Below are 21,650 nucleotides of genomic sequence, written 5' to 3'. Positions count from 1 at the left end.
ATGAATGAGAGACAGTGGGAAAATGAATGAGAGACAGTGGGTAAATGAATGAGAGACAGTGGAAAAATGAATGAGAGACAGTGGGCAAAATGAATGAGAGACAGTGGGCAAAATGAATAAAAGACAGTGGGAAAACGAATGAAAGACAGTGGGAAAATGAATGAGAGACAGTGGGCAAAATGAATGAAAGACAGTGGGAAAACGAATGAAAGACAGTGGGAAAATGAATGAGAGACAGTGGGAAAATGAATGAGAGACAGTGGGGAAAATGAATGAGAGACAGTGGGGAAAATGAATGAGAGACGGTGGGGAAATGAATGAGAGACAGTTGGAAAATGAATGAGAGACAGTGGGAAAATGAATGAGAGACAGTGGGAAAATGAATGAGAGACAGTGGGAAAATGAATGAGAGACAATGGAAAAATGAATGAGAGACAGTGGGGAAAATGAATGAGAGACAGTGGGAAAATGAATGAGAGACAGTGGGAAAATGAATGAGAGACAGTGAGAAAATGAATGAGAAACAGTGGGAAAATGAATGAAAGACAGTGGGAAAATGAATGAGAGACAGTAGGGAAAATAAATGAGAGACAGTGGGAAAATGAATTAGAGACAGTGGGAAAATAAATGAGAGACAGTGGGAAAATGAATGAGAGACAGTGGGTAAATGAATGAGAGACAGTGGAAAAATGAATGAGAGACAGTGGGCAAAATGAATGAGAGACAGTGGGCAAAATGAATGAAAGACAGTGGGAAAAGGAATGAACGACAGTGGGAAAATGAATGAGAGACAGTGGGAAAATAAATGAGAGACAGTGGAGAAAATGAATGAGAGACAGTGGGGAAATGAATGAGAGACAGTGGGTAAAATGAATGAGAGACAGTGGGAAAATGAATGAGAGACAGTGGGAAAATGAATGAGAGACAGTGGGAAAATGAATGAGAGACAATGGGAAAATGAATGAGAGACAGTGGGAAATGAATGAGAGAGTGGGAAAATGAATGAGAGACAGTGGGAAAATGAAAGAGTCCTTCATAATCTCTGAGAATCAACAACTTAACTAATTTTTATAGTACGACTCCATGGTATTGGTGGACATAAAATCAGCTGCATGCATAGATGATCATGCAGCTCTAGCTGAGAGCACTACCATGCACGTACCACTCAAGACCTGCTTGCATGCTTGGTCATTATCGTAACGCCAGTGTGATTATTTCTTGGTAGCTTTGTTTCTTTGAATGATACCATAGAAAAAAATTGGCTTGCACTCCACTTACATGGCCATTTAATATTTACCCTCAAGGCTGCCCATACAAATTTACCTGAAACTTATCCACCACTTACACAGCTTTTTATAACAAGCCTAATGATATGACCACGAAATTATTGGCTCTTGCACATATATGAACTGAAAATGGTAAGATACCATAGTACTCGGTCTTTATGAAAGTTTTCATTGCCTGGAATCTCCACCAAATATGTCAGATGTAAGAACAGCAGGAGACAAGTGGCTTGCATGTAGTAAAAACAAGATTCACAATTGATTTCAAACAAGATTCACAATTGATTTCAAACAAAATCAGGTGTCAACATTTTGCTTCTGTCAAAGTTTATGGATAATTATATCCTGATTCAAACCTAATCACATTTATCCATTTCTTGCTTGGAATGATGCGCAATATCTACATTTTACATAAGGCATGACATACAATATTATGATTGACATCTCACTGAGATTACCCTTGTATCATTTTTATTTTGTTTCTTTGGCAATAGATTCTGGAATCTATAGATGCAAGTATTGTGGATCACTCTATGCCATTCCTCTTGTCTTAGCAAGGCATCTCAAGTACAAACATGGGTTGTCCGGCATTTTCCTATTAGAAGTTGGATCAGGGGGAGACATTCTAAAATATAGTGGAGCAATAAAGGAAACCTCTGACAATATTAATGAACATGAGGTTGATGACATCAGAACTTTGAAATCAGAAACACCAAACCAGAATAGGCCACAGACTACATCATATGAATTATCGTACCTTGTAAGACGCAAGCAAGCCCGAAGACGTAACAAGCCCTATAAAGTGAACATATGCAGCAAGGCTTTTAGTCATGGTAAGAGGCTCACAAAACACAAACGAATCCATCGGGGCAAAAAACCTTATCATAAGGCATCTAGTAATAACAGTTCTTCAAAAGGTCATAAAAGAATTAAAACACAAGAAAAGCCTTATGCCTGTGATGAATGTGGTAAGGCATTTTGTGAAAAAAGTTATCTCACAATCCATAAACGAACTCACACTGGTGAAAAACCTTATGCATGCAATGAATGTGGTAAGACATTTATTAGCCAAAGACATCTCACAATCCATAAACGAACTCACACTGATGAAAAACCTTATGTCTGTGATGAATGTGGTAAGACATTTAAAGCTAAAATTAGTCTCACAGTCCATAAACGAACTCACACAGGTGAAAAGCCTTATGAATGTGATCAATGTGGTAAGACATTTAGGAATAGAGGTTCTTTAAAATATCATAAAATAATCCATTCGGAGAAGAAGCCCTATGAATGTGACCAATGTGGGAAGGCCTTTATTTCTGGTACTGCATTTAAAATACACACTAGAATCCACACAGGTGAAAGGCCTTATGAATGTGAAGAATGTGGTGAGACATTTATTGACCATCCCAAGTTAAAAAGGCATAAACAGATCCATACAGGTGAGAAGCCATATGTTTGTGATCAGTGTGACAAAGCATATCGTTGTAAATGGGTTCTAAAAGATCATAAACAAATCCATACAGGTGAGAAGCCCTTTATTTGTGATCAGTGTGGTAAGGCCTTTAGTAGAAAACAAAGTCTCAAACAGCATAAACTAACCCATATGGATGAAAAGCCTTATGTATGTGATCAGTGTGGTAAAGCCTTTCGTTGTGGTACTGCATTTACAAAACACACTAGAATCCACACAGGTGAAAGGCCTTTTGAATGTGAAGAATGTGATAAGGCATTTATTGACAGTAAAACTTTAAAAAGGCATAAACAGATCCATACAGATGAGATGCCATATATTTGTGATCAGTGTGGTAAGGAATTTCGTAGAAAACAGGCTTTACAAACTCACAAACTTATCCACACAGGTGAGACACCCTACACATGTGATCAGTGTGACAAAGCATTTCGTTGTAAATGGTTTCTAAAAAAACATAAACAAATCCATACAGGTGAGAAGTTTCTTTGTGATCAGTGTGGTAAGGCCTTCAATCAAAAAAGAAATCTCAAAAAACATTTACTAACCCATACGGATGAAAAGCCTTATGTATGTGATGATTGTGGTAAAGCATTTTCTATTATACATTATTTGAGGAGTCATAAACGAATCCATGTCAATGAGAAGCCTTACAAATGTGATGATTGTGGTAAGACCTTTGATTTTCAAAGAGAATTGTACATACATTATAGAATCCATACAGGTGAGAAGCCATACATTTGTTAGAAATGAGGTAAGGGATTTAGTGTTATTGGTTATCTATCTAAACATCTGAAACAAGTCCATAAAGGTGAGGAGCCTTGATTTGGTAAGGCATTTAATAAAAATGTTGCTCTGTAACAAATCCACACAGGTGAGAAGCCATACATTTATGATCAGTGTGGTAAGGCATTTAGTCATATTACTGCTGTAACAACTCATGAAACGTATCCATATTGGTTGAAAGCCTCAATTTTGTAAGACATTTAATGAAACTAGTGCTCTCTTTTAATACCAATTGATTATTACTCATTTATGGCCAGTATGGAAAAAAACAAACCTATGCCCATTTCACCACCCATAGGAGATGCTCTCACTTTGGGGACTTTTTAATTATTGGCGTTACTTGTATATGCTTTCGGTAGAGAGAACGAATGTCATATACTATTCATTCCATTGAAGATGAAAAGGTAATACGATTTGTGTATAAAATTGTAGTTGAAATTATGGGATGTTTAATAGATGTTCATCACATTTGCTACTCAGCAAGATGTTACAAGTTAAAGCTTTTTACCAGATGGTTAAGAACTTAATGTAAAGTCATTTTCCAGTGCATTGGGAGTATTTGAACAGACTGCCAACTGATATGCTTTTCACATTCCATTTCCTTATCCCCGTACTATCCTTAACCCCATAGCCAGGGTTAATGCCTCACCCTGGACTATCACGCAGCTCATGAATATTGATGATTTTACCAGATAGAGCCTTATAGAGTCTGATTAATGTGACTTCTTTGATTGGCTATTAATGCTTAGCCCCACTTTACTTAGCCCTGTTTGGTTTCACACTGCATCTATCTCTTAGCACTGCAATAAGCCGGCGAACCCTGCCTTTTCGCAGGGCCAGATAGTACCGTACTGTTTTCCGTGCTAGCCTAATTTGCTAAAACATAGTGCGAAATCGAAGTGGGCTAAGCCTGGGAAATTGGTGGGGCTAAGACACCCCCTTAGCCCCACCAATTTCCCGAAGTTAAGGACAAAAAGTGCAGTGTGAAAAGCATATGAAGGAGCGGAAGTAAAGACACTATTGATTGGAACAATAATCATTACAGAGTGAAATCCAAATAAAAGGGATAAATGTATAGAACACATTGTATTCAGTATGCAGTCAAGAGGCAATTAATTGTGATATATAGAAATGTTATTACATTTATTGGGTCAGAAATAAATATGATAGAACATTTGCACATATACAATGTTAATTAGACTGGTTGTTTGTAATTTTTGAAATTAAAGTTTGCTCAGTCATATATAAGCTAAGTACAGCAGGATGTCAAAAAGAAGTGAGAGTGAAAGAAGGGGGGGGGTGATAAAATGAGTGAGACAGAAAATGACAGACAGACTCAGAATAATGAGAGAGGGGGAGAGTGGGAAAAATGAGAGAAACAGTGGGGAAAATGAATGAAAGACAGTGGAAAAATAAATGAGAGACAGTGGGGAAATTGAATGAGAGACAGTGGGAAAAATGAGAGAAACAGTGGGGAAAATGAATGAAAGACAGTGGGAAAATGAATGAGAGACAGTGGGGAAAATGAATGAGAGACAGTGGGAAAATGAATGAGAGACAGTGGGTAAAATGAATGAGTGACAGTGGGAAAATGAATGAGAGACAGTGGGAAAATGAATGAGAGACAGTGGGAAAAATGAATGAGAGACAGTGGGAAAATGAATGAGAGACAGTGGGAAAATGAATGAGAGACAGTGGGAAAAATGAGAGAAACAGTGGGGAAAATGAATGAAAGACAGTGAGAAAATGAATGAGAGACAGTGGGGAAAATGAATGAGAGACAGTGGGAAAAATGAGAGAAACAGTGGGGAAAATGAATGAAAGACAGTGGGAAAATGAATGAGAGACAGTGGGAAAATGAATGAGAGACAGTGGGAAAAATGAGAGAAACAGTGGGGAAAATGAATGAAAGACAGTGGGAAAATGAATGAGAGACAGTGGGAAAATGAATGAGAGACAGTGGGAAAAATGAGAGAAACAGTGGGGAAAATGAATGAAAGACAGTGGGAAAATGAATGAGAGACAGTGGGGAAAATGAATGAGAGACAGTGGGAAAATGAATGAGAGACAGTGGGTAAAATGAATGAGTGACAGTGGGAAAATGAATGAGAGACAGTGGGAAAATGAATGAGAGACAGTGGGAAAAATGAATGAGAGACAGTGGGAAAATGAAAGAGACTGTGGGTAAAATGAATGAGTGACAGTGGGAAAATGAATGAGAGACAGTGGGAAAAATGAGAGAAACAGTGGGAAAATGAATGAAAGACTGTGGGAAAATTAATGAGAGACAGTGGGGAAAATGAATGAGAGACAATGGGGAAAATGATTGACAGACAGTGGGAAAAATGAATGACAGACAGTGGGAAAATGAATGAGAGACAGTTGGAAAAATGAATGAGAGACAGTGGGAAAAATGAATGAGAGACAGTGGGAAAATGAATGAGAGACAGTAGGAAAATGAAAGAGACTGTGGGTAAAATGAATGAGTGACAGTGGGGAAAATGAATGAGAGACAGTGGGAAAAATGAGAGAAACAGTGGGAAAATGAATGAAAGACTGTGGGAAAATTAATGAGAGACAGTGGGGAAAATGAATGAGAGACAATGGGGAAAATGATTGACAGACAGTGGGAAAATGAATGACAGACAGTGGGAAAATGAATGAGAGACAGTTGGAAAAATGAATGAGAGACAGTGGGAAAAATGAATGAGAGACAGTGGGAAAATGAATGAGAGACAGTAGGAAAATGAAAGAGACTGTGGGTAAAATTAATGAGTGACAGTGGGAAAATGAATGAGAGACAGTGGGAAAATGAATGAGAGACAGTGGGAAAAATGAGAGAAACAGTGGGGAAAATGAATGAAAGACAGTGGGAAAATGAATGAGAGACAGTGGGGAAAATGAATGAGAGACAGTGGGAAAATGAATGAGAGACAGTGGGTAAAATGAATGAGTGACAGTGGGAAAATGAATGAGAGACAGTGGGAAAATGAATGAGAGACAGTGGGAAAAATGAATGAGAGACAGTGGGAAAATGAAAGAGACTGTGGGTAAAATGAATGAGTGACAGTGGGAAAATGAATGAGAGACAGTGGGAAAAATGAGAGAAACAGTGGGAAAATGAATGAAAGACTGGGGGAAAATTAATGAGAGACAGTGGGGAAAATGAATGAGAGACAATGGGGAAAATGATTGACAGACAGTGGGAAAAATGAATGACAGACAGTGGGAAAATGAATGAGAGACAGTTGGAAAAATGAATGAGAGACAGTGGGAAAAATGAATGAGAGACAGTGGGAAAATGAATGAGAGACAGTAGGAAAATGAAAGAGACTGTGGGTAAAATGAATGAGTGACAGTGGGGAAAATGAATGAGAGACAGTGGGAAAAATGAGAGAAACAGTGGGAAAATGAATGAAAGACTGTGGGAAAATTAATGAGAGACAGTGGGGAAAATGAATGAGAGACAATGGGGAAAATGATTGACAGACAGTGGGAAAAATGAATGACAGACAGTGGGAAAATGAATGAGAGACAGTGGGAAAAATGAATGAGAGACAGTGGGAAAATGAATGAGAGACAGTAGGAAAATGAAAGAGACTGTGGGTAAAATTAATGAGTGACAGTGGGAAAATGAATGAGAGACAGTGGGAAAATGAATGAGAGACAGTGGGAAAATGAATGAGAGACAGTGGGAAAATGAATGAGAGACAGTGGGAAAATGAATGAGAGACAGTGGGAAAATGAATAAGAGACAGTGGGCAAATGAATGAGAGACAGTGGGAAAATGAATGAGAGACAGTGGGAAAATGAATGAGAGACAGTGGGAAAATGAATAAGAGACAGTGGGAAAATGAATGAGAGACAGTGAGAAAATGGATGAGAGACAATGGGAAAATGAATGAGAGACAGTGGGAAAATGAATGAGAGACAGTGGGAAAATGAATGAGAGACAGTTGGAAAATGAATGAGAGACAGTGGGAAAATGAATGAGAGACATTGGGAAAATGAATGAGAGACAGTGGGAAAATGAATGAGAGACAGTGGGAAAATGAATAAGAGACAGTGGGCAAATGAATGAGAGACAGTGGAAAAATGAATGAGAGACAGTGGAAAAATGAATGAGAGACAGTGGGAAAATGAATGAGAGACAGTGGGAAAATGGATGAGAGACAGTGGGAAAATGAATGAGAGACAGTGGGAAAATGGATGAGAGACAGTGGGGAAAATGAATGAGTGACAGTGGGAAAATGGATGAGAGACAGTGGGGAAAATGAATGAGAGACAGTGGGAAAATGAATAAGAGACAGTGGGCAAATGAATGAGAGACAGTGGAAAAATGAATGAGAGACAGTGGAAAAATGAATGAGAGACAGTGGCAAAATGAATGAGAGACAGTGGGAAAATGGATGAGAGACAGTGGGAAAATGGATGAGAGACAGTGGGGAAAATGAAAGTCATTCATAATCTCTTAGAATCAACAACTGAACTAATTTTTTGAGTACGACTCTGTGCTATTGGTGGACATAAAATTAGCTGCATGCATAGATGATCATGCAGCTCTAGCTGTGAGCACTACCATGCACGTACCACTCAAGACCTGCCTGCATGCTTGGTCATTATCGCAACGCCATTGTGATTATTTCTTGGAAGCTTTGTTTCTTTGAATGATATCATAGAAAAAAAATTTGGCTTGCACTCCACTTACATGGCCATTTAATATTTACCCTCAGGCTGCCCATAAAAATTTACCTTAACTTACCCGCCACTTACACAGCTTTTTATAACAAGCCTAATGATTTGACCAGGAAATTATTGGCTCTTGCGCATCTATGAACTGAAAATGGTAGGATACCATAGTACTCTGTCTTTATGAAAGTTTTCATTGCCTGGAATCTCCACCAAATATGTCAGATGTAAGAACAGCGGGAAACAAGTGGCCTGCATTTAGTAAAAACAAGATTCACAATTGATTTCAAACAAAATCAGGAGTCAATATTTTGCCTCTGTCAAAGTTTATGAATAATTATATCCTGATTCAAACCTAATCACCTTTATCAATTTCTTGCTTGGAATGATGCGCAATATCTACATTTTACATAAGGCATGACATGACATGCAATATTGTGATTGACATCTCACTGAGATTACCCTTGTATTATTTTTATTTTGTTTCTTTGGCAATAGATTCTGGGATCTATAGATGCAAGTATTGTGGATCACTCTATGCCATTCCTCTTGTCTTAGCAAGGCATCTCAAGTACAAACATGGGTTGTCCGGCATTTTCCTATTAGAAGTTGGATCAGGGGGAGACATTCTAAAATATAGTGGAGCAATAAAGGAAACCTCTGACAATATTAATGGACATGAGGTTGATGACATCAGAACTTTGAAATCAGAAACACCAAACCGGAATAGGCCACAGACTACATCATATGAATTATCGTACCTTGTAGGACGCAAGCAAGTCCGAAGACGTAACAAGCCCTATAAAGTGAACATATGCAGTAAGGCTTTTAGTCATGGTAAGAGGCTCACTAAACACAAACGAATCCATCGGGGAAAAAAACCTTATCATAAGGCATCTAGTAATAACAGTTCTTCAAAAGGTCATAAAATAATTAAAACACAAGAAAAGCCTTATGCCTGTGATGAATGCGGTAAGGCATTTAGTAAAAAAAGTTATCTCACAATCCATAAACAAAGACACACAGGTGAAAAACCTTATGCATGTGATAAATGTGGTAAGGCATTTTTTAGCAAAAGTTATCTCACAATCCATAAACGAACTCACACAGGAGAAAAACCTTATGCATGTGAAGAATGTGGTAAGACATTTAATCAAAAAAGTAGCCTCAAAATCCATAAACGAACTCACACAGGTGAAAAACCTTATGAATGTGATCAATGTGGTAAGGCATTTATGAGTAGAAGTTCCTTAACACATCATAAACTAGTTCATACTGAGAAGAAGCCCTATGAATGTGACCAATGTGGAAAGGCCTTTATTTCTGGTACTTTATTTAAAATACACACTCGAATCCACACAGGTGAAAGGCCTTTTGAATGTGAAGAATGTGGTAAGGCATTTAGGAATGCTAAATATTTTAAAAAACATAAACTAATGCATTCAGGTGAAAAGCCTTATGTATGTGATCAGTGTGGTAAGGCCTTTATTTGTAGTTCTACATTAAAAATACACATGAGAATCCACACAGGTGAAAGGCCTTTTGAATGTGAAGAATGTGGTAAGGCATTTAGGGGTGCTAGTCATTTAAAAAAGCATAAACAAATCCATACAGGTGAAAAGCCCTTTATTTGTGATCAGTGTGGTAAGGCCTTTAGTCAAAATCAAAATCTCAAAAAGCATAAACTAACCCATACGGATGAAAAGCCTTATGTATGTGATCAGTGTGGTAAAGCCTTTAGTTGTGGTATTGCATTTACAAAACACAATAGAATCCACACAGGTGAAAGGCCTTTTGAATGTGAAGAATGTGGTAAGGCATTTATTCACAGTAGCAATTTAAAAAGTCATAAACGGATCCACACAGGTGAGAATCCATATATTTGTGATCAGTGTGGTAAGGAATTTCGTAGAAAACAGGCTTTAAGAACTCACAAACTTATCCACACAGGTGAGACACCCTACACATGTGATCAGTGTGACAAAGCATTTCGTTGTAAATGGGTTCTTCAAGGACATGAAAAAATCCATACAGGTGAGAAGTTTTTTTGTGATCAGTGTGGTAAGGCCTTCAATCAAAAAAGAAATCTCGTAAAACATAAACTAACAACCCATGCGGATGAAAAGCCTTATGTATGTGATCAGTGTGGTAAAGCATTTCCTGTTATACAATATTTGATCACTCATAAACGAATCCATGTCAATGAGAAGCCTTATAAATGTGATGATTGTGGTAAGACCTTTAATTATCAAAGAGAATTGAAAATACATTATAGAATCCATACAGGTGAAAAGCCGTACATTTGTGAGAAATGTGGTAAGAAATTTATTGACCGTCCCTCGTTAGGAAAGCATAAACGGATCCATACAGGTAAGATTCCATATGTTTGTGATCAGTGTGGTAAGGAATTTCGAAGTACACGGGGTTTTAGCTCGCATAAACTTATCCACACAGGTGAGACACCCTACACATGTGATCAGTGTGACAAAGCATTTCATTGTAAATGGTTTCTAAAAAAACATAAACAAATCCATACGGGTGAGAAGTTTCTTTGTGATCAGTGTGGTAAGGCCTTCAATCAAAAAAGAAATCTCAAAAAACATTTACTAACCCATACGGATAAAAAGCCTTATGTATGTGATCAGTGTGGTAAAGCATTTTCTATTATACGTTATTTGACGAGTCATAAACGAATCCATGTCAATGAGAAGCCTTACAAATGTGATGATTGTGGTAAGACCTTTGATTTTCAAAGAGAATTGAAAATACATTATAGAATCCATACAGGTGAGAAGCCATACATTTGTTAGAAATGAGGTAAGGGATTTAGTGTTATTGGTTATCTATCTAAACATCTGAAACAAGTCCATAAAGGTGAGGAGCCTTGATTTGGTAAGGCATTTAATAAAAATGTTGCTCTGTAACAAATCCACACAGGTGAGAAGCCATACATTTATGATCAGTGTGGTAAGGCATTTAGTCATATTACTGCTGTAACAACTCATGAAACGTATCCATATTGGTTGAAAGCCTCAATTTTGTAAGACATTTAATGAAACTAGTGCTCTCTTTTAATACCAATTGATTATTACTCATTTATGGCCAGTATGGAAAAAAACAAACCTATGCCCATTTCACCACCCATAGGAGATGCTCTCACTTTGGGGACTTTTTAATTATTGGCGTTACTTGTATATGCTTTTGGTAGAGAGAACGAATGTCATATACTATTCATTCCATTGAAGATGAAAAGGTAATACGATTTGTGTATAAAATTGTAGTTGAAATTATGGGATGTTTAATAGATGTTCATCACATTTGCTACTCAGCAAGATGTTACAAGTTAAAGCTTTTTACCAGATGGTTAAGAACTTAATGTAAAGTCATTTTCCAGTGCATTGGGAGTATTTGAACAGACTGCCAACTGATATGCTTTTCACATTCCATTTCCTTATCCCCGTACTATCCTTAACCCCATAGCCAGGGTTAATGCCTCACCCTGGACTATCACGCAGCTCATGAATATTGATGATTTTACCAGATAGAGCCTTATAGAGTCTGATTAATGTGACTTCTTTGATTGGCTATTAATGCTTAGCCCCACTTTCCTTAGCCCTGTTTGGTTTCACACTGCATCCATCTCTTAGCACTGCAATAAGCCGGCGAACCCTGCCTTTTCGCAGGGCCAGATAGTACCGTACTGTTTTCCGTGCTAGCCTAATTTGCTAAAACATAGTGCGAAATCGAAGTGGGCTAAGCCTGGGAAATTGGTGGGGCTAAGACACCCCCTTAGCCCCACCAATTTCCCGAAGTTAAGGACAAAAAGTGCAGTGTGAAAAGCATATGAAGGAGCGGAAGTAAAGACACTATTGATTGGAACAATAATCATTACAGAGTGAAATCCAAATAAAAGGGATAAATGTATAGAACACATTGTATTCAGTATGCAGTCAAGAGGCAATTAATTGTGATATATAGAAATGTTATTACATTTATTGGGTCAGAAATAAATATGATAGAACATTTGCACATATACAATGTTAATTAGACTGGTTGTTTGTAATTTTTGAAATTAAAGTTTGCTCAGTCATATATAAGCTAAGTACAGCAGGATGTCAAAAAGAAGTGAGAGTGAAAGAAGGGGGGGGGGTGATAAAATGAGTGAGACAGAAAATGACAGACAGACTCGGAATAATGAGAGAGGGGGAGAATGGGAAAAATGAGAGAAACAGTGGGGAAAATGAATGAAAGACAGTGGAAAAATGAATGAGAGACAGTGGGGAAATTGAATGAGAGACAGTGGGAAAAATGAGAGAAACAGTGGGGAAAATGAATGAAAGACAGTGGGAAAATGAATGAGAGACAGTGGGGAAAATGAATGAGAGACAGTGGGAAAATGAATGAGAGACAGTGGGTAAAATGAATGAGTGACAGTGGGAAAATGAATGAGAGACAGTGGGAAAATGAATGAGAGACAGTGGGAAAAATGAATGAGAGACGGTGGGAAAATGAATGAGAGACAGTGGGAAAATGAATGAGAGACAGTGGGAAAAATGAGAGAAACAGTGGGGAAAATGAATGAAAGACAGTGGGAAAATGAATGAGAGACAGTGGGGAAAATGAATGAGAGACAGTGGGAAAAATGAGAGAAACAGTGGGGAAAATGAATGAAAGACAGTGGGAAAATGAATGAGAGACAGTGGGAAAATGAATGAGAGACAGTGGGAAAAATGAGAGAAACAGTGGGGAAAATGAATGAAAGACAGTGGGAAAATGAATGAGAGACAGTGGGAAAATGAATGAGAGACAGTGGGAAAAATGAGAGAAACAGTGGGGAAAATGAATGAAAGACAGTGGGAAAATGAATGAGAGACAGTGGGGAAAATGAATGAGAGACAGTGGGAAAATGAATGAGAGACAGTGGGTAAAATGAATGAGTGACAGTGGGAAAATGAATGAGAGACAGTGGGAAAATGAATGAGAGACAGTGGGAAAAATGAATGAGAGACAGTGGGAAAATGAAAGAGACTGTGGGTAAAATGAATGAGTGACAGTGGGAAAATGAATGAGAGACAGTGGGAAAATGAATGAAAGACAGTGGGAAAATGAATGAGAGACAGTGGGAAAAATGAGAGAAACAGTGGGAAAATGAATGAAAGACTGTGGGAAAATTAATGAGAGACAGTGGGGAAAATGAATGAGAGACAATGGGGAAAATGATTGACAGACAGTGGGAAAAATGAATGACAGACAGTGGGAAAATGAATGAGAGACAGTTGGAAAAATGAATGAGAGACAGTGGGAAAAATGAATGAGAGACAGTGGGAAAATGAATGAGAGACAGTAGGAAAATGAAAGAGACTGTGGGTAAAATGAATGAGTGACAGTGGGAAAATGAATGAGAGACAGTGGGAAAATGAATGAGAGACAGTGGGAAAATGAATGAGAGACAGTGGGAAAATGAATGAGAGACCGTGGGCAAATGAATGAGAGACAGTGGAAAAATGAATGAGAGACAGTGGGAAAATGAATGAGAGACAGTGGGAAAATGAATGAGAGACAGTTGGAAAATTAATGAGAGACAGTGGGAAAATGAATGAGAGACAGTGGGAAAATGAATGAGAGACAGTGGGAAAATGAATGAGAGACAGTGGGAAAATGAATAAGAGACAGTGGGCAAATGAATGAGAGACAGTGGGAAAATGAATGAGAGACAGTGGGAAAATGAATGAGAGACAGTGGGAAAATGAATAAGAGACAGTGGGAAAATGAATGAGAGACAGTGGGAAAATGGATGAGAGACAATGGGAAAATGAATGAGAGACAGTGGGAAAATGAATGAGAGACAGTGGGAAAATGAATGAGAGACAGTTGGAAAATGAATGAGAGACAGTGGGAAAATGAATGAGAGACATTGGGAAAATGAATGAGAGACAGTGGGAAAATGAATGAGAGACAGTGGGAAAATGAATAAGAGACAGTGGGCAAATGAATGAGAGACAGTGGAAAAATGAATGAGAGACAGTGGAAAAATGAATGAGAGACAGTGGGAAAATGAATGAGAGACAGTGGGAAAATGGATGAGAGACAGTGGGGAAAATGAAAGTCATTCATAATCTCTTAGAATCAACAACTGAACAAATTTTTTGAGTACGACTCTGTGCTATTAGTGGACATAAAATCAGCTGCATGCATAGATGATCATGCAGCTCTAGCTGTGAGCACTACCATGCACGTACCACTCAAGACCTGCATGCATGCTTGGTCATTATCGCAACGCCATTGTGATTATTTCTTGGAAGCTTTGTTTCTTTGAATGATATCATAGAAAAAAAATTTGGCTTGCACTCCACTTACATGGCCATTTAATATTTACCCTCAGGCTGCCCATAAAAATTTACCTTAACTTACCCGCCACTTACTCAGCTTTTTATAACAAGCCTAATGATATGACCAGGAAATTATTGGCTCTTGCACATCTGTGAACTGAAAATGGTAGGATACCATAGTACTCGGTCTTTATGAAAGTTTTCATTGCCTGGAATCTCCACCAAATATGTCAGATGTAAGAACAGACAAGTGGCCTGCATGTAGTAAAAACAAAATTTTAAATTGATTTCAAACAAAATCAGGTGTCAATATTTTGCCTCTGTCAAAGTTTATGGATAATTATATCCTGATTCAAACCTAATCACCTTTATCAATTTCTTGCTTGGAATGATGCGCAATATCTACATTTTACATAAGGCATGACATGCAATATTGTGATTGACATCTCACTGAGATTACCCTTGTATCATTTTTATTTTGTTTCTTTGGCAATAGATTCTGGGATCTATAGATGCAAGTATTGTGGATCACTCTATGCCATTCCTCTTGTCTTAGCAAGGCATCTCAAGTACAAACATGGGTTGTGCGGTGTTTTCCTATTAGAAGTTGGATCAGGGGGAGACATTCTAAAATATAGTGGAGCAATAAAGGAAACCTCTGACAATATTAATGAACATGAGGTTGATGACATCAGAACTTTGAAATCAGAAACACCAAACCGGAATAGGCCAAAGACTGCATCATATGAATTATCGTACCTTATAAGACGCAAGCAAGTCCGAAGACGTAACAAGCCCTATAAAGTGAACATATGCAGTAAGGCTTTTAGTCATGGTAAGAGGCTCACAAAACACAAACGAATCCATCGGGGCAAAAAACCTTATCATGAGGCATCTAGTAATAACAGTTCTTCAAAAGGTCATAAAAGAATTAAAACACAAGAAAAGCCTTATGCCTGTGATGAATGTGGTAAGGCATTTTGTGAAAAAGGTAAACTCAAAATCCATAAACGAACTCACACTGGTGAAAAACCTTATGCATGTGATAAATGTGATAAAGCATTTGGTGAAAAAGGTAATCTCAAAGTCCATAAACGAACACACACATGTGAAAAACCATATGCATGTGACAAATGTGGTAAGACATTTAATAAAAAAAGTTGCCTCACAATCCATAAACGAACTCACACAGGTGAAAAACCTTATGAATGTGATCAATGTGGTAAGGCATTTACGAGTAGAAGTTCCTTAACACATCATAAACTAGTTCATACTGAGAAGAAGCCCTATGAATGTGACCAATGTGGAAAGGCCTTTATTTCTGGTACTGCTTTTAAAAAACACAGTAGAATCCACACAGGTGAAAGGCCTTTTGAATGTGAAGTATGTGGTAAGGCATTTAGGGATGCTAGTTATTTAAAAAAACATAAACTCATGCATTCAGGTGAAAAGCCTTATGTATGTGATCAGTGTGGTAAGGCCTTTATTTGTAGTTCTACATTAAAAATACACATGAGAATCCACACAGGTGAAAGGCCTTTTGAATGTGAAGAATGTGGTAAGACATTTAGGGGTGCTAGTTATTTAAAACAACATAAACAAATCCATACAGGTGAGAAGTTTCTTTGTGATCAGTGTGGTAAGGCCTTTAGTCAAAAACAAACTCTCAAAAATCATAAACTAACCCATACGGATGAAAAGCCTTATGTATGTGATCAGTGTGGTAAAGCCTTTAGTTGTGGTACTGCATTTACAAAACACACTAGAATCCACACAGGTGAAAGGCCTTTTGAATGTGAAGAATGTGGTAAGGCATTTATTGACAGTAGCATTTTAAAAAGGCATAAAAAGATCCATACAGATGAGATGCCATATATTTGTGATCAGTGTGGTAAGGAATTTCGTAGAAAACAGGCTTTAAGAACTCACAAACTTATCCACACAGGTGAGACACCCTACACATGTGATCAGTGTGACAAAGCATTTCGTTGTAAATGGGTTCTTCAAGGACATGAAAAAATCCATACAGGTGAGAAGTTTTTTTGTGATCAGTGTGGTAAGGCCTTCAATCAAAAAAGAAATCTCGTAAAACATAAACTAACAACCCATGCGGATGAAAAGCCTTATGTATGTGATCAGTGTGGTAAAGCATTTCCTGTTATACAATATTTGATCACTCATAAACGAATCCATGTCAATGAGAAGCCTTATAAATGTGATGATTGTGGTAAGACCTTTAATTATCAAAGAGAATTGAAAATACATTATAGAATCCATACAGGTGAAAAGCCGTACATTTGTGAGAAATGTGGTAAGGGATTTATTGACCGTCCCTCGTTAGGAAAGCATAAACGGATCCATACAGGTAAGATTCCATATGTTTGTGATCAGTGTGGTAAGGAATTTCGAAGTACACGGAGTTTCAGCTCGCATAAACTTATCCACACAGGTGAGACACCCTACACATGTGATCAGTGTGGCAAAGCGTTTCGTTGTAAATGGATTCTAAAAAAACATAAAAAAATCCATACAGGTGAGAAGCCCTTTATTTGTGATCAGTGTGGTAAGGCCTTTAGTCAAAAAAAAGATCTCAAAAAACATATACTAACCCATACGGATGAAAAGCCTTAAGTATGTGATCAGTGTGGTAAAGCATTTTCTATTATACATTATTTTACGAGTCGTAAACAATCCATGTCAATGAGAAGCCTTACAAATGTGATGATTGTGATAAGACCTTTGATTTTCAAGGAGAATTGAAAATAAATGATAGAATCAATACAGGTGAGAAGCCATACATTTGTTAGAAATGTGGTAAGGGATTTAGTGTTATTGGTTTAAAATCTAACTAAACATCTGAAACAAGTCCATAAAGGAGAGGAGCCTTGATTTGGTAAAGGAGCTCTGTAACAAATCCACACAGGTGAGAAGCCATACATTTATGATCAGTGTGGTAAGGCATTTAGTCAAATTACTGCTGTAACAACTCATGAAACGAATCCATATAGGTGGAAAGCCTCAAATTTGTAAGGCATTTAATGAAACTAGTGCTCTCTTTTAATACCAATTCATTATTACTCATTTATGGCCAGTATGGAAAAAAACAAACCCATGCCCATTGCACCACCCATTGGATATGCTCTCACTTTGGGGACTTTTTTGCTTGCGGATATATCACAAATCTTGTAATAATTATTGGTGTTACTGTTGTGTGATTTCTGTAGAGAGAATGAATCCCATATACTATTCATTCCATTGAAGATGAAAGGGTAATACAATTTCTGTATAGAATTTTGAATTGAAAGTATGGGATGTTATAGGGGCGGATCCAGCCTCCGCCAATAGGGGAGGGGGCCTCAAAAAATTTCACCAATATTTTCGATGTTCGGCCACTCAAAGTTTATTTTTGGTTTTTTGTCTCACCTGCATAGCAGAGTGAGACTATAGGCGCCGCTTTTCCGACGGCGACGGCGGCGGCGGCGGCGGCGGCGGCGGCGGCGGCGGCGGCGGCGACGGCGGCGTCAACACCAAATCTTAACCTGAGGTTAAGTTTTTGAAATGACAGCATAACTTAGAAAGTATATGGACCTAGTTCATGAAACTTGGCCATAAGGTTAATCAAGTATTACTGAACATCCTGCCTGAGTTTCATGTCACATGACCAAGGTCAAAGGTCATTTAGGGTCAATGAACTTAGACCATGTTGGGGGAATCAACATCAAAATCTTAACCTAAGGTTAAGTTTTTGAAATGTCATCATAACTTAGAAAATATATGGACCTAGTTCATGAAACTTATACATAAGGTTAATCAAGTATCACTGAACATCCTGCATGAGTTTCACATCACATGACCAAGGTCAAAGGTCATTTAGGGTCAATGAACTTTGGCCGAATTGGGGGTATCTGTTGAATTACCATCATAACTTTGAAAGTTTATGGATCTGATTCATGAAACTTGGACATAATAGTAATCAAGTATTACTGAACATCCTGTGCAAGTTTCAGGTCACATGATCAAGGTCAAAGGTCATTTAGGGTCAATGAACTTTGGCCAAATTGGGGTATTTGTTGAATTACAGCCATAAATTTGAAAGTGTGTTGGTCTAGTTCATAAAACTTGGACATAATAGTAATCAAGTATCACTGAACATCCTGTGCGAGTTTCAGGTCACATGATCAAGGTCAAAGGTCATGTAAGGTCAAAGAACTTTGGCCACGTTGGGGGTATTTGTTGAATTGCCATCATATCTCTATAAGTGTATTGGTCTAGTTCATAAAACATGGAAATAAGAGTAACCAAGTATCACTGAACATCTTGTGCGAGTTATAGTAGTTTTCAAAATCAGCACTGCTGCTATATTGAATCGCGTGATGCAGGTGAGACGGCCAGAGGCATTCCACTTGTTTTAAGGGGTTGCCCCGGTGTTGTAATGAGCCAAAAATCTTGAGGGGCTTGATATGGCGTATTAAGTAAAATTAATAAGAAGTTACGAGCGAGCAAAAATTTTGACATTTTTTAAAATCCAAGTTTGTGATAGATTTTGACATAATATTTGAAAAATAAATTGCATTTCACCATTATCCCTTTCCTTTCTCTTTTTTTTTCTTGATCGTGATTTTTTTTTTGGGGGGAGGCAAAATGCCAATGTTCTAACAGTAATTTCTTAGCTTTATTCTTATAAGCAAAATAATTGTGTAACAATTTCCTTAGCCCTAATTAAATAGTGTGAGCGCGAAGTGCAAGCTAAACAATTTTGAAATTTCATGTATTTTATCTTGAAAATTGAACATTCTGGGCAATGTTTGTGAACATGAACAAGATGCGTTTGTAACTATCATGAATGTTTTCTTTTGTGAATAATTATTCAATAGCTATTTTCAAAGTCAGCGCTGCTGCTATGTATCGAATCTCGTAATGCAGGCGAGACTGCCAGAGGCATTCCACTTTTTATTTTAAGTTATAATAATACAATAAAGAACATAAAATTATGCAAAATCAGTCATGAAAATTGGTCCTTAAATTTCAAATCAAGGCATTTATACTGCACAAAAATGCTTGATGATATGTTTCTAAGCCACTAAAAATGTAAATATATGTTGAATTTAGGCACAGAACAGGAAATGATGTCCACTTTTGTTAGTCTTCCAATTTTCCAATAGAAAGTCTTGTTGTAAGGAATAAATTACTATGAAACATTTTCAAACACATGACAGATCAGTGCTACATAATACAAATGATGCACAGATGTGAATGCATCAGTGGGTTTTGTGAGTAAGAGGTACGTGTAAGTGTCTGTATTTACGTGTAACTATTTGTTGAGTTTTCATTGTTATTGCATGCTCACTATAGTCATAACGATGCACAATCAAACCTGTGTATCATTTGTTGTATAGAATGGTGGAATTTTTTTATGGAAAGTCAATTTTTCTTACAATGTCCATGTGTGGGATTACATATATATGCCTAAAAAGACTATTCATTCATTGTTTGATTAAAAAGGTTGTATCTAAGTATGAATATAATAATGTTAATGGTATTTGAATTAAAAAGTGCCAACAAACTCCTCCAGTAGGGGTGTATTAAATTATAAGCAACAAGGTTTGGCTGATAATTGAAAGAACTTTATTATTCTATCTCCATGTACAGTAAATAGGTTGTTATAAACATTCTGAAAATCAAACAAAATATATGATTGAATTGATTCTTTGTGGAATTGTGATCAAATAAATAGTAAAGGAAAATCAGTTTAAAATTGTGTTATGTGTAGTTTTTGCTTTGAAGTTTCTTATGTATTTTGTGTACATTTTGTCTTGTATGCATACTACAGAAGCACAGTGCTTCCACTCTTCCCGAAATCCAGGAAATTCTGGGAAGTTATCATTTTTTAGAATTATATCATTTTCGGAATATGTCAAAATCTATCACAAAATTAGATCTTTATAATTAAAATGTCAACATTTCTGCTCAGTCATTTCGCTCACTTATCAATTTTGCCCGTTCCCTCATATTTCGCCCCCTCAAAATTTTTGGCACATTATGGGCCTTATTTCATCTTTATAAAAAAAAATATAACATTTCATGGAAGACTGGAGAACATGGGAAAAATTCTTGGATATTTTGGAAAATTCCAGGAACTTTCCAAGTAAATATCCATTTTGTAAAATGAAAGCATGGGAGTAGCAGCAAGACATGGGCCAGTGGCGGACCATGACCCGGAGGAGACAAAGCATTGGAGGGGCATTGTATTGTTTTTGAATAATGCTGTGCCCCTCCAATGCTTTATCTCCTCCGGGTCACAGTCCGCCACTGACATGGGCACCGACTTTAATGGCAGTTTCAACATTGCAATCTGAAAGATGAAGATGAAATGAGTTTATAGCGAATCCACTTAAGTGACCACCTTAATTTTTGTTTCCACACATGAAAATTATGTGCCAAAGGATTCAGGAAGAAATTGTATAATTGTTGAGAAATTAGTAATATAAGCATGGGATTGAAGCAACTTGTCGGGTTGTTTCCTAGGCAATGACGATACACTGTCCCACATGTGCCTGTCTGTTGGGGATCCTCAGCGTGATCATGTTTTTCAGCATAGTTCATGATTTCACAAAGAGGGTCGTGGATCAATTTCAGAAGACCTCAGAGTTGTGTGGAGAAAGAAAGTCTCAGATAGACCTCATTGATCCAGGGGGAAGGGGGCAGTCAAATGTATTGCTGTACACATGCGTAACCAAATTATTTCCAAACATCCCCATAACAAGTTTTTCTCTATGTGCAAAATCTCTTAATCAAGTTTTTCGCGGGCTTCATTTACACATTTTGGCTCGTTTTGTCACATGCTTTTCTGACTAGCGGATGTTTCACAAAGACTTAATTAACGTTGCACTGGAATGCCTAATTCCACATGGTATAAAAGGCATGACTGCATTGGTCAGATCATGCCAAGAGGACACACACTAATTGCGTATTGTACAGTGCGTCCCAGAAAAAACGAAACCGAGATTTAGCGATGATTTATTATAACTTTATCATAAATACAATAGACAAATGACCTACCAACGTAAAGCTTAGAATCTCCTCTTTTATCTG

General features: G+C 37.4%; 2 protein-coding genes across 8 annotated transcripts in view; both read left to right on the top strand.

Annotated features, from left to right (window-relative positions):
• The window catches only part of LOC129280978 (zinc finger protein 107-like), a 49,245-nt gene that overhangs the window by 22,673 nt on the left and 4,922 nt on the right, over positions 1-21,650 (top strand). For 2 of the 7 annotated variants that reach the window (XM_064112540.1, XM_064112538.1), the window contains one exon: positions 1,778-4,735. The exons of 1 other annotated variant lie outside the window; for it this stretch is intronic. In XM_064112540.1, coding sequence (XP_063968610.1) covers positions 1,778-3,501 — 1,724 coding nt within the window. In that variant the 3' untranslated portion in view covers positions 3,502-4,735. Of the gene's footprint in view, positions 1-1,777; positions 4,736-9,591; positions 12,274-17,481; positions 20,306-21,650 lie in introns of those variants that run through there. 4 more of the 7 variants (XR_010296344.1, XR_010296343.1, XR_010296342.1 and 1 more) reach the window with 4 other exon arrangements.
• On the top strand, positions 8,602-20,305 carry LOC129280510 (zinc finger protein 493-like). Its single transcript, XM_064112541.1, has 2 exons — positions 8,602-9,066; positions 15,055-20,305. Exons 1-2 carry the CDS (start codon positions 8,652-8,654, stop codon positions 17,187-17,189), a joined length of 2,550 nt encoding a protein of 849 aa, XP_063968611.1. The 5' UTR covers positions 8,602-8,651; the 3' UTR covers positions 17,190-20,305.

The sequence above is a fragment of the Lytechinus pictus genome, chromosome 17 (genome assembly GCF_037042905.1).
Source record: "Lytechinus pictus isolate F3 Inbred chromosome 17, Lp3.0, whole genome shotgun sequence".
Taxonomy (NCBI): Eukaryota; Metazoa; Echinodermata; class Echinoidea; order Temnopleuroida; family Toxopneustidae; genus Lytechinus; species Lytechinus pictus.
This window is presented reverse-complemented; position numbering and strand designations above follow the sequence as displayed.

Bases quoted from the DNA above. Each gene is read 5' to 3' on its own strand.
- LOC129280510 (XM_064112541.1), top strand. From the start codon at position 8,652: ATGACATGCAATATTGTGATTGACATCTCACTGAGATTACCCTTGTAT. The intron at 9,067-15,054 runs GTAAGAGGCTCA...CTTTGGCAATAG, and splicing joins CAGTAAGGCTTTTAGTCATG to ATTCTGGGATCTATAGATGC.